At 37.9% G+C, this 19704-nt stretch overlaps 1 protein-coding gene across 2 annotated transcripts in view; it reads left to right on the forward strand.

Moving 5' to 3' along the window:
• The window catches only part of ATP6V1C1 (ATPase H+ transporting V1 subunit C1), a 38435-nt gene that overhangs the window by 13821 nt on the left and 4910 nt on the right, over positions 1 to 19704 (forward strand). For both annotated transcript variants that reach the window (XM_060116104.1, XM_060116103.1), the window contains 9 exons: positions 1300 to 1470; positions 2755 to 2822; positions 7935 to 8020; positions 10333 to 10427; positions 11973 to 12064; positions 13466 to 13564; positions 15442 to 15510; positions 18490 to 18582; positions 18896 to 18989. In XM_060116104.1, the coding sequence (XP_059972087.1) occupies positions 1339 to 1470; positions 2755 to 2822; positions 7935 to 8020; positions 10333 to 10427; positions 11973 to 12064; positions 13466 to 13564; positions 15442 to 15510; positions 18490 to 18582; positions 18896 to 18989 (828 nt within the window). In that variant the 5' untranslated portion in view covers positions 1300 to 1338. The remainder of the gene's footprint in view (positions 1 to 1299; positions 1471 to 2754; positions 2823 to 7934; positions 8021 to 10332; positions 10428 to 11972; positions 12065 to 13465; positions 13565 to 15441; positions 15511 to 18489; positions 18583 to 18895; positions 18990 to 19704) is intronic.

The following is a 19704-nucleotide window of genomic DNA, read 5'->3' on the forward strand; positions in this document are numbered from 1 at the left end:
GCTTAGTTGCTCCATGGCATGTGAGATCTTCCCGGACCAGGGCTCGCACCCGTGTGTCCTGCATTGGCAGGCAGATTCTTAACCACTGTGCCACCAGGGAGGCCCGTTAGGATTACTTTAATTTCAGTTGCCTTTTGAAATTATGAAAGTCCATTGCGATTAACTATAATACTTTACATTTTAAAGGAAATTTAAATTTACAAAGTTCTTTCACATTCATTATTTGATTGATTATCAGGACAACTTTGTAAGATCGTTATCTTCTACCTAAGACTCCAAATTTCAGGAAAGGTTAAACAAGCAGTGGTAGTAGAAAGTTTATGGTGGTTCTAATGAAAGCATATTAAAGTAGAAATAATGACACTATTATATTATGAATTCTTCTGTGTTTGTGTGCTTTACCTACTTAGATTCTGAGATTTGGTTTTGGACTTTCTTTTTCTCTGCACGTGCGCGTGCGTGTATGTGTGTGCATGCGTGTTTATGCGCGCGTGTGTGTGTGTGTCAGGGAGAGAGGGAAAAGGGAGAAAGATTGTGGAAGAGAGTTGGTTGTGTCTTAATGGAACTCTGGAAAGGGAGATCCACAGCCTCTTAATTCAGATCCAATAGTGTTGTGTTATGCATCCCTCCCCGCCCCAAGTCATATTTTAAATAGGAGACTGTTTTACAGGGTTGATTGGCAAGGTTTTTTTTTTTTGCAAATTTGTAAGCGTTTGATGGCCACTAAGTATACACTAGGGATTGAGGAGATTCCCTTAGCTTGAATATGGATGAAAATTAACCACCAATTTGGCTGACCTTGTAGGATTTGCTAAGCCAGGTGTGGCAAATTTATTTGGTGGCTACTGTTCAAATGCATTGATTCAATTCTTTTTCAAAGGTAAGAGTTACGCGTGTTTTTTTACTTCCTATTTTGGTTTTATGTTTAAAAAACTTAAGATAAATGTATAAATTTGTGACTCTCCCACCTTCTTTTGTGGAATGAAACTATTGGTGGCTGATATTTTGGGTAGTCTCACTTCTTGACTAATTCCCATTTTAGGATGTTTTGTAATTTAAAAAAATTATGTACTTCATGTATTAGGTCTTTATCATCTCTTTTTCCTAGTATCATAAATAAATCACCATTTACCATTTATATGGACTTACATCTAGGTAAGTAGATTTGACTTTGCTTAGGATTGTATGCCAGTGTTGAATTATTGATAGTTTTGCAACAGGCTATGCTTATCACTCTGAAATAATTTAGAAACAAGTGATATTAAATGTACTTCTGGTTTGTTTTGTTTTACGTTTCAGAGTCTCTCTTGATTTTGGAAGAAATATCTGGTAACCAACATGACTGAGTTCTGGCTTATATCAGCTCCTGGGGAGAAAACATGTCAGCAAACATGGGAGAAATTGCATGCGGCAACTACGAAGAACAACAATCTTGCAGTTACTTCAAAGTTCAACATTCCTGACTTAAAGGTAAAACTGTGCTGTGCAAAATGGTTCATCATGAAGGAGAGGACAGTTGTCTCTGCTTACCTTTTGGTAGAAATGAGATATCCAGGTTCCTTCAAAAGAAAACTCTCTCATCTCTAGGGATTGGCATAATTTAAAACTTATCTTGTTCTTTCTCATCTTTAAATTTTAGATAATAAGGAAATTGAGATCTCTTGAAGGAAACTACCAAAACAAAATAACATTTTTCCTAAACTTTTGTGCTTTTCTAAATTATAATTTAAATTTTAATGAGAAATCTTATGAAAATACTCTATGTATTACTTAAATATGATTTTTAGAAGTGAAAAATCTTGGGACTATGTATTCTTAAATATCACAGTGAATCCATTTTTCTGTTATTAAATTCATGTAATACTCACTGATGTTGTAAATGTTTTACCATTGCACCTCTTTAATTATACTTGGCAAATCTATCCTAGTTATTTAATCTAGTTTATCTACTTAACATTTATTAAACATCAGTAATCTAGCAGCCTCTAAGTGAAGCAGGCTGCCAGTAATTGGTTGACTGAACTTTTGTAAAGAATGGAAAAGATCATGATACTTAATTATATTTTTCTGGTTAACCAAATGAGGCAGTTACATACAACACTCATTTAAGAAATACTTAAAGCCACTGGTTCTTAGTATTTTGGGACTTACGGATTCCTTTGATACACTGATATAGACTGTTTACATTTCTTCCAAAACATGCTCATTTACACGTACACAGTTTTGAGTACAAATTCAATTACAGGGAATTCCCTGGTGGTCCAGTGGTTAGGACTGTGTGCTTTCACTGCAGGGGCACGGGTTTAGTCCCTGGTCAGGGAACTAAAATCCTGTGTGCCATGTGGCATGGCCAAAAATAATAATAATCATAAAGTTTCCTTTAAAAAAAACACCACAATTTCAGTTACAGACACTCTGATGCACAGCTCTGGACCCCTGTTCAAGAGCTGCTCTTGTAAACCATGACTTCAAATGATCCACTGCCACTGGGCAGGACCAGCAGAGGCACAGGCCTGCTATTGTGGAATCTTCACATCTAAGTGATGGTTGTGCCCATGAATTAGAGGATTATCTTGTACATATAAATAACCTTGCAGTGTCTAGCAAACATTTTTTAACCACACTTGCATATTATGAAATAAAATATGGAGAACTTAAGATTTGCAGGCCCTTCAAATCAAGATGTTGTATTACCTTGTTTAAAAAAAAAACAGGATGAAATCTCAGTAATGAAATGTTGTTTTTCCCTTCTAGGTTGGCACACTGGACGTCTTGGTTGGTTTGTCGGATGAACTGGCTAAACTGGATGCATTTGTAGAAGGGTAATGTATTTATATGCATAGGCTAGAGCAAAATGAGAGTCGCTATTAGGCTACCTGGGCATTGGGTTTATTATCACATGTGTATTCTGCTTATTGGAATGGTTTTAGGAAACAGTGGCTTTTTTTTTCTTTGTAAATCAACTTTATGAAGATACAATTAACGTACAATAAAATACACCTGTTTGATGTGTGAAAACGGTGACTCCTTTTAATATTTTTTTTGAGATATAATTTACATGCTAGGCAGTTCGCCTACTTCAAGTGTACAATTCAGTGATTTTTTCATATATTCACAGAGTTGTGCAGCCATCACTACAATCAATTTTAGTACTTCTGCCTAGCAGAAATGTATATAGTACATGTAGTACATAGTACCCTGCCACTATCATAAACATCCTGTTTCCATTAGTAGTTACTCCCTCACCCCCACTGCCCACTAACCTACTCTCTGACACTATACATTTGCTTTTTGTGGACATTTCATATAAAAGGAATCATACAATATGTGGTCTCTTGTGACTGGCTTCTTTTCCTTAGTATAATGTTTTCAAGGTTCATCCGTGTTGTAGCATGTATCAACATTTAATTTCTTTTTATTACCAAATAATATTACATTGTGTGGATATACTGCATTTTGTTAATCCATCAGTTGATGGATATTAAGGTTGTTTCCATTTTTTGGCTCATATGAATAATGCTACCTATGAATATTTGTGTACAAGTATTTGTGAGCTCATGTGTTTTCATTTCTCTTGGGTATGTACCTAGGAGTGGAATTGCTAGGTCAATGTAACTGTACTTTTAACATTTTGAAGAACTGCCAGACTGTTTTCCGGTTGTACCATTTTACAGTCTCACCAGCAGTGTACGAAGGTTCTAATTTCTCCACATTGTTGACAATACTTGTTACTATCCATCTTTTTGGGGTTTTTTGTTTTGTTTTTGGTTTTGGTTTTGGTTTTTTTTTGCTGTACGCAGGCCTCTCACTGTTGTGGCCTCTCCCGTTGTGGAGCACAGGCTCCGGACGCGCAGGCTCAGCGGCCGTGGCTCACGGGCCCAGCCGCTCCGCGGCATGTGGGATCCTCCCGGACCGGGGCACGAACCCACGTCCCCTGCCTCGGCAGGCGGACTCTCAACCACTGCGCCACCAGGGAAGCTCCATCTTTTTGATTATAGCCATCCTAGTGGATATTAAAGAGAATTTCATTGTGTTTTTGATTTGCATTTCCCTGATAGCTAATAATGTGTTAAGCGTCTTTTCATGTGTTTGTTAGCCATTTGTGTTTCTTCTTTGGAGAAATGTCTGTTTGGATCCTTTGCCTGTTTTTTAATTGGCTTATTGGTCATTTGATTATTGACTTGTAAGAGTTCTTTATATATTCGAGATACAACTGTCTTATCAGATATGACTTGCAAATATTTTCTCCCATTCTGTTGGTCGTCTTCACTTTCTAGATAGTGTCCTTTGAAGCACAAAACATTTAATTTTCATGTCCAATTTATCTCTTTTTTGTTGTTGCTTGTGTTTTTGAGGTTGTATGGAAGAAGACATTGCCTAATCCAAGGTCACACAGTTTTATGTCTGTATTTTCTCTAAGAGTTTTATAGTTTTAGTTTTTACATTTAGGTCTTTGATCCATTTTGAGTGAATTTTGTATATGGTGTGAGGGAGAAGTCCATCTTCATTCTTTTGCATGTGGATATCCAGTTGTCCATTTGTTGAAAAGACTATTCTCTCTCCATTGAACTGTCCTGACACCCTTGCAAAAATCCATGGAATGTAAATGTAAGGGTTTATTTCTGGACTCTCATTTGTATTCCATATTCCTGTCCTTATGCCAGTACCACATTGCCCTCTTTACTGCAGCTTTGTAGTAAGTTTTGAAATTAGGAAATGTGAGCTCTCCAATTTAACTTTGTCTTTTTCAAGATTACTTTGGCTGTTTGGTTCCTTTCATTTCCATTTGAATTTTAGGAACACCATGTCAAATATCTGCTAAAAGTCAGCTGGAATTTTGATGGGGATTGTGTAGAATCTGTAGATAATTTGGGCAGTATTGCCATCCTGACATATTAAGTCTTTGATTCATGAACATGGGCTGTTATGCCATTTATTTGAAGATTTATTTGGTGATGCTTTTGTCTTCAAAATTCAGTTACATTAAAAGATTTTTCTAGGCTACAGGTTTAGTCACTTGAAATTCAGTTACTGTGTATTTTAGCTGAAGATGATGGGTATGGGATCCTTAATAACTTTCTGAATTTTGATTAATTGACAGACTCAGTCTACAATCCCTTTGACTCTTGACATACAGAGCTTTCTAAATACTTAGGGCTTAGGTAAATAGGTATAATTTGTAAAAAAACAGAATTTTGGAGAATCTTAGAAATGTACATCTGATTAAAGCTTTAAGGGAACAGACCTGAATAGAGGGGAACTTATTCTCAAAATCTGTGTAGAAGGTTTTTCTTGTTTATGCTGTTATGCTTTTCTGAATTGATAGAACCACCATAATGCAGTACTCTGGTAGTAGAGGCTGAGGTGTTGCAGAGAGATCTTTTGACATAACAACATGTGGTAAGTAAATAAATAGACCTAAAGATGTATTCATGAGGCAAAAGGCCAGTTGGGGGCCACTTTTACAGTAGATTATGCAAGAGATATTGAAAACGTCAGCTAAGGGCAGACACTAGGCAATAAAAATGGAAAAGAGAGGATGAAAGCAAAAGTAACAAACTGCTTTTAGGGTTAATAATTCCATGCATTCAGTAGAGCAAATGTGAAAATAATTTTTGATGATAGTCTCAGTTCTTACAGTCAGTTTTTTGTCTCTTGGTTTCTTGATTATAGGTTTTTAATTAAGTAAACTTTTCGTGGTTGCCCCCGCTGAGGTGACTGTCCTTTCTGCAGTACCACCAGCCTCATTGCAATGTTAGGTCATGACAACAAAGAGGACAGTGAGAAGGGAGGTTCCTGAGAATATAATTATTAACACTTACTTGGATCCTTATTAATCACCTCAGTAGCTCTCTAGGTCTTTCCTTAAATCATCAGTGGGATGTCCTGAGTATACTTTAAGGTTTGTGCACATTTTTTAGGGAAGTAAGTATTTAGGGCAAATGCAGTTCATTTGGTCAGAAGCATTGCAAGTTGCCTATGCAGTTTGTCAGCTATTCTTTTCTGCACTGTTACTCAATCTTGACTTTATCAGTCTTCCTGAAAGATATGAGGAATTTAAAAATCATATGGTTGTTAGACCTAGGTAGAATTGACAGATGCTAGCTTAATGACTGAGTGTTCCAGTTTTTAAACTCTGAACATTGTGGTGGAGTAAATTATAGTTTATACTTTTTCAGTAATCTAATCATTAGAGCAGTTTTTTTTTTTAAGGTGACCATGTGTCATGGATACTCCTGTAGAGATGCATAGGGAGATTGTCAAGGTCTGAGTTATGCGATGTTAAGTTGGTAAATTTGACACCAGGCAGTTCTACACTCTGAACCATTTCTGTGGTAAACATGCACATTTTTTAAAAAAATTGAAGTATAGTTGATTTACAATGTTGTGAACATGCACATTTTTGAATGTTCATAGCATATGGTTCTGTTTACAAGATGCTCGTCAACTTATATAGGAGTAATGGTTTGTCTTCTTTGAAGGAATGGGTGAATTTTGGAGACACAGCCAAGTGTATGGACAAATCCCAAGTTAAACATGTTGAAGACTTAAGGCTTACATCATTTTTTTCTGAAGTTGTTCTACTTTCTTAGGTTTGAGGTCATTCCGCATAGGATTGTCATTCACATTTTGGCCTCTGTTGCTTTTTTCTGTCCCTTATTGGTTCATGTTGCAGGAGATTCTTAATTTGCCTTCCAGTTTACACTCCCTGCTGTTGAGCACAAAGTCATTGGAGAAATTGTCCAAAGTCCTGTTTTGACTATTACCCCTCTCCCTAAAGGCTGACATCAGAGGCAGTCTACCTGCAGTCTGGCCCCAGCCGGCCGTCCTAGCACAACCTCCTTTCTCCTGAGCACGACACTCCCAGCAGTCTGGACCCCTCATCATTCGTTGCTTTTCTTATCTCTCTGGATCTTGACTCATATGATGCCCTGTGGCAAGAATACACATTCTTCCCACCTAATCAGCCTTTCAAAACCATTCCTGTCCTTCATTGCCCTGCTCCTGATCCGTTATGCTTTTTTGATTACAGTAGCCGGAAGTGAAGTCTTTTTCCTTTATGCATTTCTGTCTGTAGCCTGGTCATCTCAGCTGGCGCTCACCACAGATGGCTTTGTATTTAATCATCCGTCTTTTTTGGTGTCTCTGCATTTTGATTTTAAGCAATGGGAAGCTAGATTTTTGTCTGGTATACTTTTGTATCCCACCCACGGCCCAGAGGCAGACAAGGAATGGGGGAAAGAACACCAGACTCCAGAGTCAAGACACCACGTTTTTAGTCACAGCTCTGCTGGGAACTGGTTTTGTGAGTTTTGGGGCTAAGTCACTTACTCTCTTTATACCTGGGGATGTCTTTATTTATAAAGTGAAGGGATCGACAAGGTGATATGCAGGTGCCTCCGTAGTTTTGACACCATGGTTTCCCCTTTAGCATTGTTTCTCTCAAATAGTAGTTGCTCAATAAATGGTTAATGAATAAATAGTGTAGGACTGCATTCTTCATTGTTACCATTGCTTGTATTCTATTGCCTTTGGGATCCCTTTTGTCCTAAGGGGAAGCACATAACTGGTGAATGAAAGCTCCTGCTTCCCCCTTTGTTTTTGCAGTGCGGTGAGATCTGTTGCCCAGTTTTTCAGCTTATTCTCGCTAGCTTTCCACTACTTTCTTTCCAGACTTGGTAAACATATTGCATGTGGTCTCCTTAAAACTACAGTTACTCAGTTGAGTTTGACGTATATAATAAGATCTTGGTGCTTTTTGTCCTTAAAACATTATTTTAGAAGTTAGGACTCTTTTGTTCTGTATTATACAGATAGTGTAATTGGAACAAATAGAGTCAAATTCGTGTCTTTATGTAATGTGTTCATTGTATAGCATGGAATTTATGTTGTTTTCCTGAAAGTGATTGTTGATTTTTTTTTTTCCTCCCAAGGGTGGTTAAGAAAGTGGCTCAGTATATGGCTGACGTATTGGAGGATAGTAAAGATAAAGTTCAGGAGAATCTGTTGGCCAATGGAGGTAAGCTAATGTTTCATGATTTGCAATTAATTTCTATAAAGTGAATGACTTAAAAAAGGTTTATAGGTAAGGATATTAAGTGCAATAGAAAGCCATAAAATAGAATGATTACTACTGAATTTGGTGATATTGCCAGATACATTCTTTCCTCTGAAACACAGCCTCTCATAAGACAGTCCTACATAGTATATAATATAGTTTATGATACGGATCCTTCCAAAAGCAATATTATAAAGATTTACCTTAGTTCTTTCCAGAATCTATTTGTCAACTCCCATTAACAACTGTGTTTCCAAGTTAGGTCTCTCTCAGCATTGTCCCAGTTGAATAGTTGTTTTCTCTAGCTTTTTGTATTTAATAGCGTCCAACTGCTAAAGCCTTACAATAAAAATTATTAATTTTCTTGCAGAGTAATGCCTCCTCCCTTCAGATTTGAATGTGACATTTCTTTAGTATCCATAGAATAGTCTACCACCGACCTCTCCATAGCTAGAAACTAGTATTTATGTAGAGTTTGCTCTATGTAATAATGGCTTTATAAAGATGGTTTCAACCACACTATTGTCATTTGTACTTGCATTTGTTGTTTTCTCCTGAAATATCATTTTAGCACTTGCTTCATTTTTAATTAGGCTGATCTTTAGTGATATGTCATTATAATAGGAAACAACCCTTTCCTTTCTTTCTGTCCTACATTGCCTACTGTGATAAATAAAGGTCACTGATGTGACTTGGTTAAATTAACGTTTGTTAAGTAAAGCCCTGGGGTGTCATGGGTTGGTGAGCCACGGTTCAGCAAAAGACCACAAGGGAAAGAGAAATAGAGAAGTTTATTACTCACAGGTCCTGGAGGAGGGGGGCAAGGCAGGGAGGTCAAGGCGGTGCCGGCAGAGGGAGAGCGGAGGGACCTGGGGCACATGCCTTTATTAGGGTCCGTGGGTGGAGTGCTTTGGGGTTCCCAAGCCAAGTCCAGGTTGGTCGATTCAAACCAAAAAGGAGGGTTTCGGTTAACTGCGAGGGGGGTCTTATCTAAAGGGTACAGTAGCAGGGGAGGCCCTGGGCAGCAGCGGAGAGCACTTATCATAGGGTCATGTCAGGAAAATCGTGTCAGGAGCTTACATCTACTTGTGATTGCAGACTGTCGTCTAGTATAACTTCGAAGCCCCTGTAGGCCACTTGGCCACACAGAGGTGGATGCTGAGGCAGCAGGTATGGAGATTTGGCTAAACTCTCAACAGTCTCTGTAGTTTTTTTTTTTTTTTTTTTTGCGGTACGCGGGCCTCTCACTGCTGTGGCCTCTTCCGTTGCGGAGCGCAGGCTCCGGACGCGCAGGCTCAGCGGCCATGGCTCACGGGCCCAGCTGCTCCGCGGCATGTGGGATCTTCCCAGACCGGGGCACGGACCCGTGTCCCCTGCATCGGCAGGCGGACTCTCAACCACTGCGCCACCAGGGAAGCCCTGCATTTCTTATTCTTGTCATTTGAAAGTGAAAAGGTCCATGTTTTGAAGATTACTGAAATATAGACTACTAGAAACAGTCATCACAAGGTTTTAACAGACAAGTTCATTTTCAGTTTGTTTGGGTAAGTTGCAAAGAAAGAACATACTTTTGTCAAATTCTACTTATTGAGACAGTTTGAAGTAGGGTTTTTTTTTAATATATTATTTTTTTAGTTATTTTATTCTGTTTATTTTTGGCTGTGTTGGGTCTTTGTTGCTGTGCGCGGGCTTTCTCTAGTTGCGGCAGGCGGGGGCTACTCTTCATTGCGGTGCACGGGCTTCTCATTGCTGTGGATTCTCTGGTTGCAGAGCACGGGCTCTAGGCGCGTGGGCTCAGTAGTTGTGGCATGTGGGCTCTAGAGCACAGGCTCCGCGGCATGTGGGATCTTCCTGGACCAGGGCTCGAACCCGTGTCCCCTGCACTGGCAGGTGGATTCTTAACCACTGTGCCACCAGGGAATCTCCTGAAGTAGATTCGTAATCTTTTTGTGTCTCTTTCTTCTACATATGAGGCATATCATGGGTATGTACATATTCCATTTATTAAGTCATCAGATTAGAAAGGAACATTTTAATATATATTAAATTTTGAGTAAGGAGAAGAGATCCAGTCAGATTACAAGGTAAAAATTTTGATTAATCCATGTTACTTAATACAGTTCCACATTTACTTAACCAGGACTCTTCACAAACGATGACATCTTTACTGATTTTCTTAATGCCAATTTCAGCACTAAAACCTATTACTGTGTAGCAAACTATAAAAAATTCTATTGTTTCTCCTCAGTAATTAATTTCTTCCCTTATTTCAGTTGACTTGGTTACTTATATAACAAGGTTTCAATGGGACATGGCTAAATATCCAATCAAGCAGTCCCTGAAAAATATTTCTGAAATAATTGCCAAGGTAAGATAAAAAATGATACAGGTAGGATACATTGATTTATAGTGGCTTTATTTATTTTATAAGTATTTAGCTATTAAATACTAATTTAGGTTTTGACAGGGCAGCTTAATTATATGTGACTTACTACAATTTTACTAAAAAAAAAAAGTGTCAAAAAAGGATAACACTTTCATGTGTACATTTTCCAAATTGTGTAGTTTATTTAGGTAGTTAAGTTAAATGTTGCATCAACAATGTTTGAATAAGAAAAGTAACTTTAAAATTTTATAGTTATTTATATAAATTTGAAGCATAATTGAGATCACATAGAACAGGAAGTTGGAATAGATGAGAGATTTATAAATCATTCAGATGTATGATAATGGTCACTTAAGTATGTTTATGTACAGTACTGATTCAGATTAAACTTTATGGGTTCTCTGACACCTTCCCTTCTGATGTTCAGTTTTGATTCTCTACCCAGAAAAATTGCCCGTATTCTTGTACCACATGATTTTATGTACAGTTTCAGGGAGCCCACAGGTGTTAAAGCCCACCATGAATTCACTGAATTAGGAGCTCCTTTTATGTTTCAAAGTCCTTGAGCTTGAGAGAAAAATGTAAAAGTCTTACCTGAAACTATAATGAGGCAGTAGACAAGGACCTATTAATTGTCTGACAACATTTCTGTGACCTGGCTAGGACGAAAAGTATGGTTTAAATCACCTGGACAGACTTCCTTGGCTCCCACTGGCTTTATTTGTACGTTGTGCTCTATGGTTAAATGTAAATGAATAGCATCTCAAGGATTTTAACTCAAGTCATCATATAATTGAATGAAAATGAGTAGTCAGATAATATAAAGTGGTGCTCTTACTATGAGCCTTGTTTTCTTTTGATCCTTATCAAGGATTTAGTCATCTTCTTCCTGATACTATTATAGTTGAGGAAAGAGGCTCAGAGAGGTCAAGTAGTTTACCCCAGTGCCACACAGCTGGTGATGGTAGAGCTGAGTTGAAATTAGTTCCTCAAATGTTAAATCTACTGCTTTGTGTTTTCTCCCTAAGTTGTTAGTAGTTTTAATCATCTTTTTGAAAAATCAGCTTGTGTAACATTTATAAATAAATTCAAACGTAATTTTAATTTTATTGCAAAAATATTTTGTGGAAGAGTAGTGGTGTTGTGAATAACAAAACTCTATGTGATTTAGTTCCTTTGGAAATTAATCCTTGAAACTTGTATTTTAAAGCCTTTTAATTAGTTATCTCTGTAACCAGTGGCCTGGATTCCATTTACATGGTTTAAGAAGTAATATAGTAACAATAATTACAATACATGTAGACTAAAACATTATCTTTAATAGAAAAGATTATATGAAAATTACCATAGTTATTAAAAATGAAGTAGGTTTGTTTTTTAATGACCTTTAAAGCCATGCTTTTAAAATAATAGAGTATTTTTACATCAGGAACTAGTGGTGTTTTGTTTTTTAAAGTTTAAGCACAGCTACTTTGATTGTATTAGTAGAGACAGGTTTAGGAAAAGTTTCCCTTTTTCTCTTTGAAGGGAGTGACTCAGATTGACAATGACCTGAAATCTCGAGCATCCGCATATAACAACCTGAAAGGGAATCTTCAGAATTTGGAACGAAAGAATGCGTAAGCATGTCAAGTATATGTAAATAATTAAAAATTGGGAGGGACTTCCCTGGAGGTCCAGTAGTTAAGAATCTGTGCTTCCACTGCAGGGGGTGCAGGTTCAGTCCTGGTCGGGGAACTAAGATTCCGCGTGCCTCACGGCACAGCCAAAAAAAAAAGAATTGGGGACGCACTCTATCATACACTGAATGAACTATTGTCAGGGGTTAGTAAGTTCCACTTTGTGCTGTTTCTATAATCAATATGGTGTTTTTTTTCACTTCATGGAGAAAAGCTCACTAATTCAGGCTAGTCAAAACAGATGTGAGGCTGATTTATTATACTCGTTTCATACATAATACCTATGAGTTGGGTCCTGGTTTATCCCTTATCCATCTGGTTTTTCACTGAAAATTATCTAAAGTTAATTGTTTTAAATCAAATGATAGTTTAATTACATAGCAATGATCTGCTGCTTAAAAGAACTCTATAGAAGAATCCTTTTGTAATGTAATACTCATTCTTTAATTTTTCTGTTTTCCAAGTTTTGATTTTTTACATATTAGGTTTTCTTAAAATAGACCACTCTTGTTTTGGTTAATATCACTGTAATATGACTACTACAGGTGTAGCTTTAAGCACTTAACTCTTCCAGTTACGCATTCATATCCCAGAGAGAAAGTTGGCTGGATACTGTCAGTGGTGCAAACAGGGCAAGTCATTTTCACTGTGAAATGTACTAGGAGACCAAATGAAGACTGTGTTAAAAGAGTTGATTATTGGGTTAACTAACCAAAATTGATACCCAGGGAGAGGGAGGAAAATCAAAGGTTGTGCTTAGATGATATGATTTCATAATTATGATGAGGTAGACTTTAATTGATACCTAATGAATAATACTTTCTCAGTTAATATACTATATATGTAATCAAGAGAAGAGCTGAGTTATAATAATTAAAGCAAACACAAAGAGAGACGCTAGAGGCAAATTCTGATAAAATGTTTACATTTCTTCGGGTTTGGGTGTGGGAAATATTCAGCTAAATTTTGACTTCTTTTTTTTTTTTTTTTTCTTTTTGCGGTATGTGGGCCTCTCACTGTTGTGGCCCCTCCCGTTGCGGAGCACAGGCTCCGGACGCGCAGGCCCAGCGGCCATGGCTCACGGGCCCAGCCGCTCCGCGGCATGTGGGATCTTCACGGACGGGGGCACGAACCCGTGTTCCCTGCATCGGCAGGCGGACTCCCAACCACTGCGCCACCAGGGAGGCCCTTGACTTCTTATAAAATAAAATGTTAACTCAGGCTAATCCCTCTCTTGAGATGTATATATAGTATATGTGACTATAATTAGCCTGCTGTTTCTTTACTTGTGTTCTGGAAGCACATAATTATCAGCCTAATGATTTTTTTCTTATTCCTCAGAGGAAGTTTGCTAACTAGAAGTCTAGCAGAAATTGTGAAGAAGGATGACTTTGTTCTTGACTCAGAGTATCTCGTCACATTACTGGTCGTGGTTCCCAAGTATGTCTTTTTATTACAGAAGGTTTTTACCTGTTAAAATACCAGAAAAACGTTAGCGTCTGATATTGTAATTTGAAGTTTTCCATAAGCCCAAGTGTAAAGGGAGTATCACCTTGTCATTTGTTCTGTCAACCAACATGTACTCATAAGGCACATGCAGTAGAATTGAGTTCATAACCCGGTAATAGAGCTGTCAATTATAAATTGATATTGCAGATCAAAATTTGCTTAGTAGAGCTGGCCCATTAAAAAATTAAATAATGCTAAATTATTGGACTTAAAAGAAATATTGTTCTTAGATTTTTCAAAACAGGGAGCTATTTGTTTTTCTGAAAAATATTTGATGATTGTTTAGGATGAATTAAGCCCTCTAAGAAGCAAAGGATGGATTAGATAAAAGCTTGGCATATTTTTTCTGCAAAGGGCCAGATAGTAAGTATTTTACCCTTTGCAAGGCATATGGTCTCTGATACAACTACTCAGTTCTGCCACTTCAACTTTGTGGTTGTAGCTGAAAGCGGTCACACACAGTGTGTACATGAATGGACGTGGCTGTGTGTCAGCAGAACTTTATTTACAAAAACAGGTGTACAGGTTATGGGCGTAGTTTGCTGGGTTAGACTGTCCTTTGAAATCTCCTTTAGATTAGGCCTTCTGTTTTAATTAATATTTGGTAATCTTGGTAAAATGAAACCTTTGGAAGATGAGAACTGTGTGTGTGGGGGGGGTGTGAGAGAGAGAGAGAGAGAGGGAGGGAGAGGGAGAAAGGGAGAGTGAGAGAGGGAAAGAGACACTGTTAATGGTTTCACTTCTGACTTAACTAAAATCTCAGTATCAGGGAATCTTCAGGGGATCCAAACTGGGATGGAGATCTGGGGACTCTTCAGAGCATTATTCATGAAATCTTTCTTTGCTGTGCTCTCCATTTTTGTCTGGTTAGGAAACTGGGAATATTAGAAAATGATGCCTCCTGGAAAGGGGTGGGAAAGGACCTCCATTGAATTTCAGTGTCTACAGTATTACCTGACTTCTGCTTTTTCCCCCTTACTGCAGAATACTAGAACACTATTTCTAAAAAATTTCTATGTCTTTGTGTTTTTATACTATGCAGGAAAATAACCTTTGTCCAGATAAAAGATTTGTCTCATGCAACCTTTATTTAAAATTTGTGTTTAAGACCAGAAGTTTTCATAGTTTTCTGTGCACTGTACTTGAAACCTCGGATAGGACCTAGGATACCTTGTATAATGGATTATTCACTATCCTGGCTATAGATACTACAATTCTTTATTTCTGCATATATAATCATCTCTCGCCACACCCACAAAAGCCAGTGGTCTCTAGAAAGGTTGTTGCACGGTGATCTGTGGCAGCTTGGTTTACTGTCACTTTGTTTACTCAGCACTTCCTGGTACTCTGTGCTTTTGGTAAATGTGGTTTTACCCAGCTCTTCATAATGGCCGCTGAATAGAAATGTTAGTGATTTCAGCATGGCTTCTCTCTCTCTCTCTCTTTCTTTCCTTTTTTTCTTTTTTTAGTGAGATAATAATGTATATCAACCCTGAAGTTTGAAAGTAATTTAGAATCTGTATTTTGCTTTGCTTCCTTTCCAAACTTAGTTCTAGAATGTGCCTCTTTTGCAATAGTTACTGGATATAAGAGATGGTGAGCTGTATTTCCTGTTTTACCACTCAGTGTATTTGAAATTCATTCTCTGTAGAAAACATGATTTTTTGTTGTTGTTGTTAAATAGATTTGAGGTATACCTATTATAGTTGGATTTCCTATTTGTCTCATAATTTTTTCTCTTTCTGGGCTTGGCAGGAAGGTAGGGCTTGTTTTTCTCTTCCAGTAACTTAATTGTATCTTTTCTGCAGGTTAAACCACAATGACTGGATTAAGCAGTATGAAACATTAGCTGAAATGGTAGTTCCAAGGTCTAGCAAGTAAGTAGTAGTCTTTGTAAAGCCTGTTCTTTCGTAGAATTCCTTTGGTAGTTTGGATGTTGGAATAGGAAATATCTTTATCTTTCCTTTGTGGTAAATTTTACAGTTTTGGAGCCATCATTTTCACTTTAAAAATAAGTGAGTTATATTAACTCTAGCTACTGTAGACCTGGAAGGGTCTTTGTACAGTCTGATCAACCCACTCATGTTTATAGATGTAGAAGTTTGAGGCCACAGAGGTGACGTGGTTTGCCCAGAGTCACACATCTCATTAGTGACAGAGCTGTAACTAGAACCCAGATCTCTGGTGTGGTACTTTTTCTATGTGCTACCCTCTCAAAATTCTTCCTTCAATATTTATTGTATACCTACTATGTGTCTATATTTCCTCATTTATCTTGCAAAGGAAGTGTACCAAAATGGCTACTAGGGTACTCTTTTGATCTGCAGATATTTACCATCACTTTCCAGTAAGCATAGATTCTACTGAATCTGTCCTTTCCTTTAAAAAAAAAAATCTTTTATTAAGCAATTTTAAACTTATGGATTAATATTCACTGTCTAATTTGATATGTACAGAAATTCCATGAAGTAGTTTTGGCAGTTATACTTTTTCTCATAGATGAAGAAATAAAAATGCAGACGAGTTAAGTCATTGCCTAAAGCGTATATGGCTGTATTAGTGTGCAGTGGCAAAGTTAGGGCTAAAACTCAGGTCTTTTAACTCCCACAAGTCCTGCACTCTTGACACTACATAGCATGTCATTTTTTCCTGCATTCTGCCATTCTACACAAGATATTCTTCAAGAAAATATTAAGTACAGTGTATATGCACCCCCAAAGAATTGTTTTGTGTATACATATATATCCCGCAGCGTGTATATATATATACCCTCAGCATGGTGAAAGAAAGGTCTAGGGAGGTAGTAAAGAAGTGGTGTTAGTAAGGCCAGGCCCATGAAATATTTTCTTTTCCAGTTTCATTGTGTCATATGGGAGGTAGCTTAGTATAATGGAAAGAGTCCTGGACCCAGGGATCTGAGTTCTATTGCTGGTTCTGCTACCAACTTGCTATGTGACCTGCGGTAAGTCTTTTAACTTCTCTGGGCCTCATTTTCTTTGTAAAATGAGCATCGCACCTTCCCTGTACACATTATGAGGTTCTTTTAAGGCTTGATAAGATAATAAAGTAGAAGGTAATATGATTATTATAGTTTCACAGATGTTGATTTTTTTGAGAATGAAACCACAAACCTGTGCTCATTGTGAATTTTTTTCCCATTTGGGGGGAATACTTCCCATTCACACTGGCCCTTCAGATGGTAAACTGAAGATTGAGGTTGTGTCTTAATGCTGGTTTTCCTCCGAAGCTGTTTATCCTGACAGATGACACCTTCTTAGACCTTTGTGCTCTGGAGACTGTAAAAGTCACAGAGGTTGTCTTTACATTTGGGGGCAGGGAGAGGAGGAGAGCAAGGACCCAGTGCACACAGAATGTCCTCCCACCCTGTGGTGTGTGAGCCTAGTCCAGGGGAGTGGTGTGTAGGCCCAGGTTTATTTGGAAAGAAGGACTTTAGAAATATTACTTCAGACTTACATCTTTTGAAAAATCACTTTAGTAGTTAAAAGGAAAAAAAATTTCAGATGCCAACAGTTCAGTATAGGCAATACCTGTCTTCTGAATGACCCCTGAGTGCTCACCGACCCCTTGAGAGTCCCCAGCCCTTCCTCACTCAGTGAAAACATCTGTTCAACTATTTATCAGTCTGAAGACTTTTGGAATCATTGACTTGAAAAGTTATTTAAATTTAGTCATTGAGAACAATGCAGTAGCTCAGCCAGCACCTGAAGAGGATGCTTAGTTCATGTGGGGCAGACAGGTTGTAGTGGGTTAGTCTGGAATTTTGTACTTCTGTTTAGGAAAGATCTCTATGACTTGATGTTGGATTCTTCACTTATCATAGTAACTAACATTTTTGAGTGATTACTATGTGCTGGTCATTGTTCTAAGTGCTTTATTTTAAAATGAATTATAAATAGTAATACTGTCACTTGTTGCTTTTTGGCACAATACCTGAGTGGTTACTCTTGGAAGCAGTGAAGATGAAAGTGGACTTTTGAGGAAGAAGAATAGATTGAAAAAAAACCATCTTTAAACCTGAAAGAAATAATTTCACCTAAAAAACACACAAAACCTAGCTATTTGCAAAATATTCTACATAAATCTTGAAAGGTTGGACCATGTGAAATATTGCCACCATTGGGTGGTTAAGTGCAGAGGTGTGTATAAATGCCAAGTCAGAGTTAAAGGCCAAAGAAGCTGAGAGGCTGAGCTGCTGTTCTGCTTCTTTCTGTTGGAAAAACTGTTCAGAAAGAGTTCACATTACTGTCACATTACTGTTCACATTACTGTCAATTCTGGCAAACCTGAGGATCATTAAAGGTTTTTTATCGAGTTCTGTCCACTTTGGGCACTGGGAACAAGAACGCAGGATAATAGTTTTGAGAGGGCACAAGTTAAAAGGGGTGGGCCGGGACTCATGGGTCAGGGCTGGGCTGGAGAGAGGAAGAGAGAATTCAGTCACCAGAAGAGAAGAGGGTGTTTAGCAAGGAAGTAAGGAGATTCTGGAAACCAGCCAGGTGCTGGACAATTTTTCCTTGGCTGGCCTAGTGCTGATACAGATTGAAAAGCGTGATTCTTGAGTTTGGATGCTTTACTTGATTTAATGTTTAATTTTGTTGGTTAGGAAGAAATGCACTAGGGGGCTGTTAAGGCACCGTGAATAGAAACATCATAAACACTGAGTGTCTTCAGTGTGGAGGCAGTACAGATGAAAAGCACTGAAGTGGTTTGGGAAGGGCTGCCGTACCCCACTGTCTGTTCCTCCTCTTCCTCCCCCTGTTTCTGAATTCTGCCCTCAATATGAATGTGAGCAATAAGTATAAAGCTTTAAATGGACTTGGTCTTTCTTTCTCTAGTGTTCTCTCAGAGGACCAAGACAGTTACCTGTGTAATGTCACCTTGTTTAGGAAGGCAGTTGATGACTTCAGACACAAAGCCAGGGAAAACAAGTAAGATTATTATTTTTTACTTTTTTTTTTTTTTTTTTCTTTTTGCGGTATGCGGGCCTCTCACTGTTGTGGCCTCTCCCGTTGCGGAGCACAGGCTCCGGATGCGCAGGCCCAGCGGCCATGGCTCACGGGCCCAGCCGCTCCGCGGCATATGGGATCCTCCCAGATCGGGGCACGAACCCGTATCCCCTGCATCGGCAGGCGGACTCTCAACCACTGCGCCACCAGGGAGGCCCTATTTTTTACTTTTTAATTTGTTAGATCACCTAAACATGGTGTGGACAATTTTGGTTTTTTCCGCCCCCCAATTTAGATTCATCGTTCGTGACTTCCAGTATAATGAAGAGGAGATGAAAGCAGACAAAGAAGAAATGAACAGGCTTTCTACCGACAAGAAAAAGCAATTTGTATGTGTTTTTAATACTTAGTATTATCAGTGTTAAGCAGAAGAAAAAGTGGTACTGCTTTTCTTTAATTTAAAGGAAAACAAAACTTTTCTGATTTTGCTTTTGATTCTAGCTGTTTTTTCTACTAAATAATCAAAATAAGTTTTCTCTAAGCAAGCTGAGATCTGTGAATCCTTATCTTAAAATATATTATCTTAAAATTAACCCCCCTTAAGTCCATATCAGAAATTAATTTTAAATGCAGAGTTTTGATTAATACCCATATAGTGAGGGGTTATTTTAGTTAAGTAGTAGTTCTCTCTCTTCACTAAGAAATTTCATTTTTTGAGGCAGATTTTTTTAATGCTGCATGCAGTCTTTTATTGGAGGAATTTGTATTTAAACCATTGGTGAGTTAGTATGTTCTAGGCACAATGGAGAACAGGGATGGAATTGTGAGTGAAAGATGGTGTTGACTTTCTTGCCATCTCAAGTGCAGGATTATTGTGAAGACTGAAGCTTGTATGGAAGGGGAAACATGATGAGTGAAAATGTATTTCTCTTGTAATGCAAGAGGAAATAAAAGCATATTCCATTTAAAATTATTTCCAAGTACTTTATAAACCATTACATCTCAGTTGGGAGAAAACTAACCCTAACCAAGTAATGTCAAATAAAACCAACTTGTTGGGGAGTTCCAGATCCCTTTTAAAGAACAGATACTTTAACCAAAGAC

This window comes from Mesoplodon densirostris, chromosome 13, assembly GCF_025265405.1.
Source record: "Mesoplodon densirostris isolate mMesDen1 chromosome 13, mMesDen1 primary haplotype, whole genome shotgun sequence".
NCBI classification, from domain to species: Eukaryota; Metazoa; Chordata; class Mammalia; order Artiodactyla; family Ziphiidae; genus Mesoplodon; species Mesoplodon densirostris.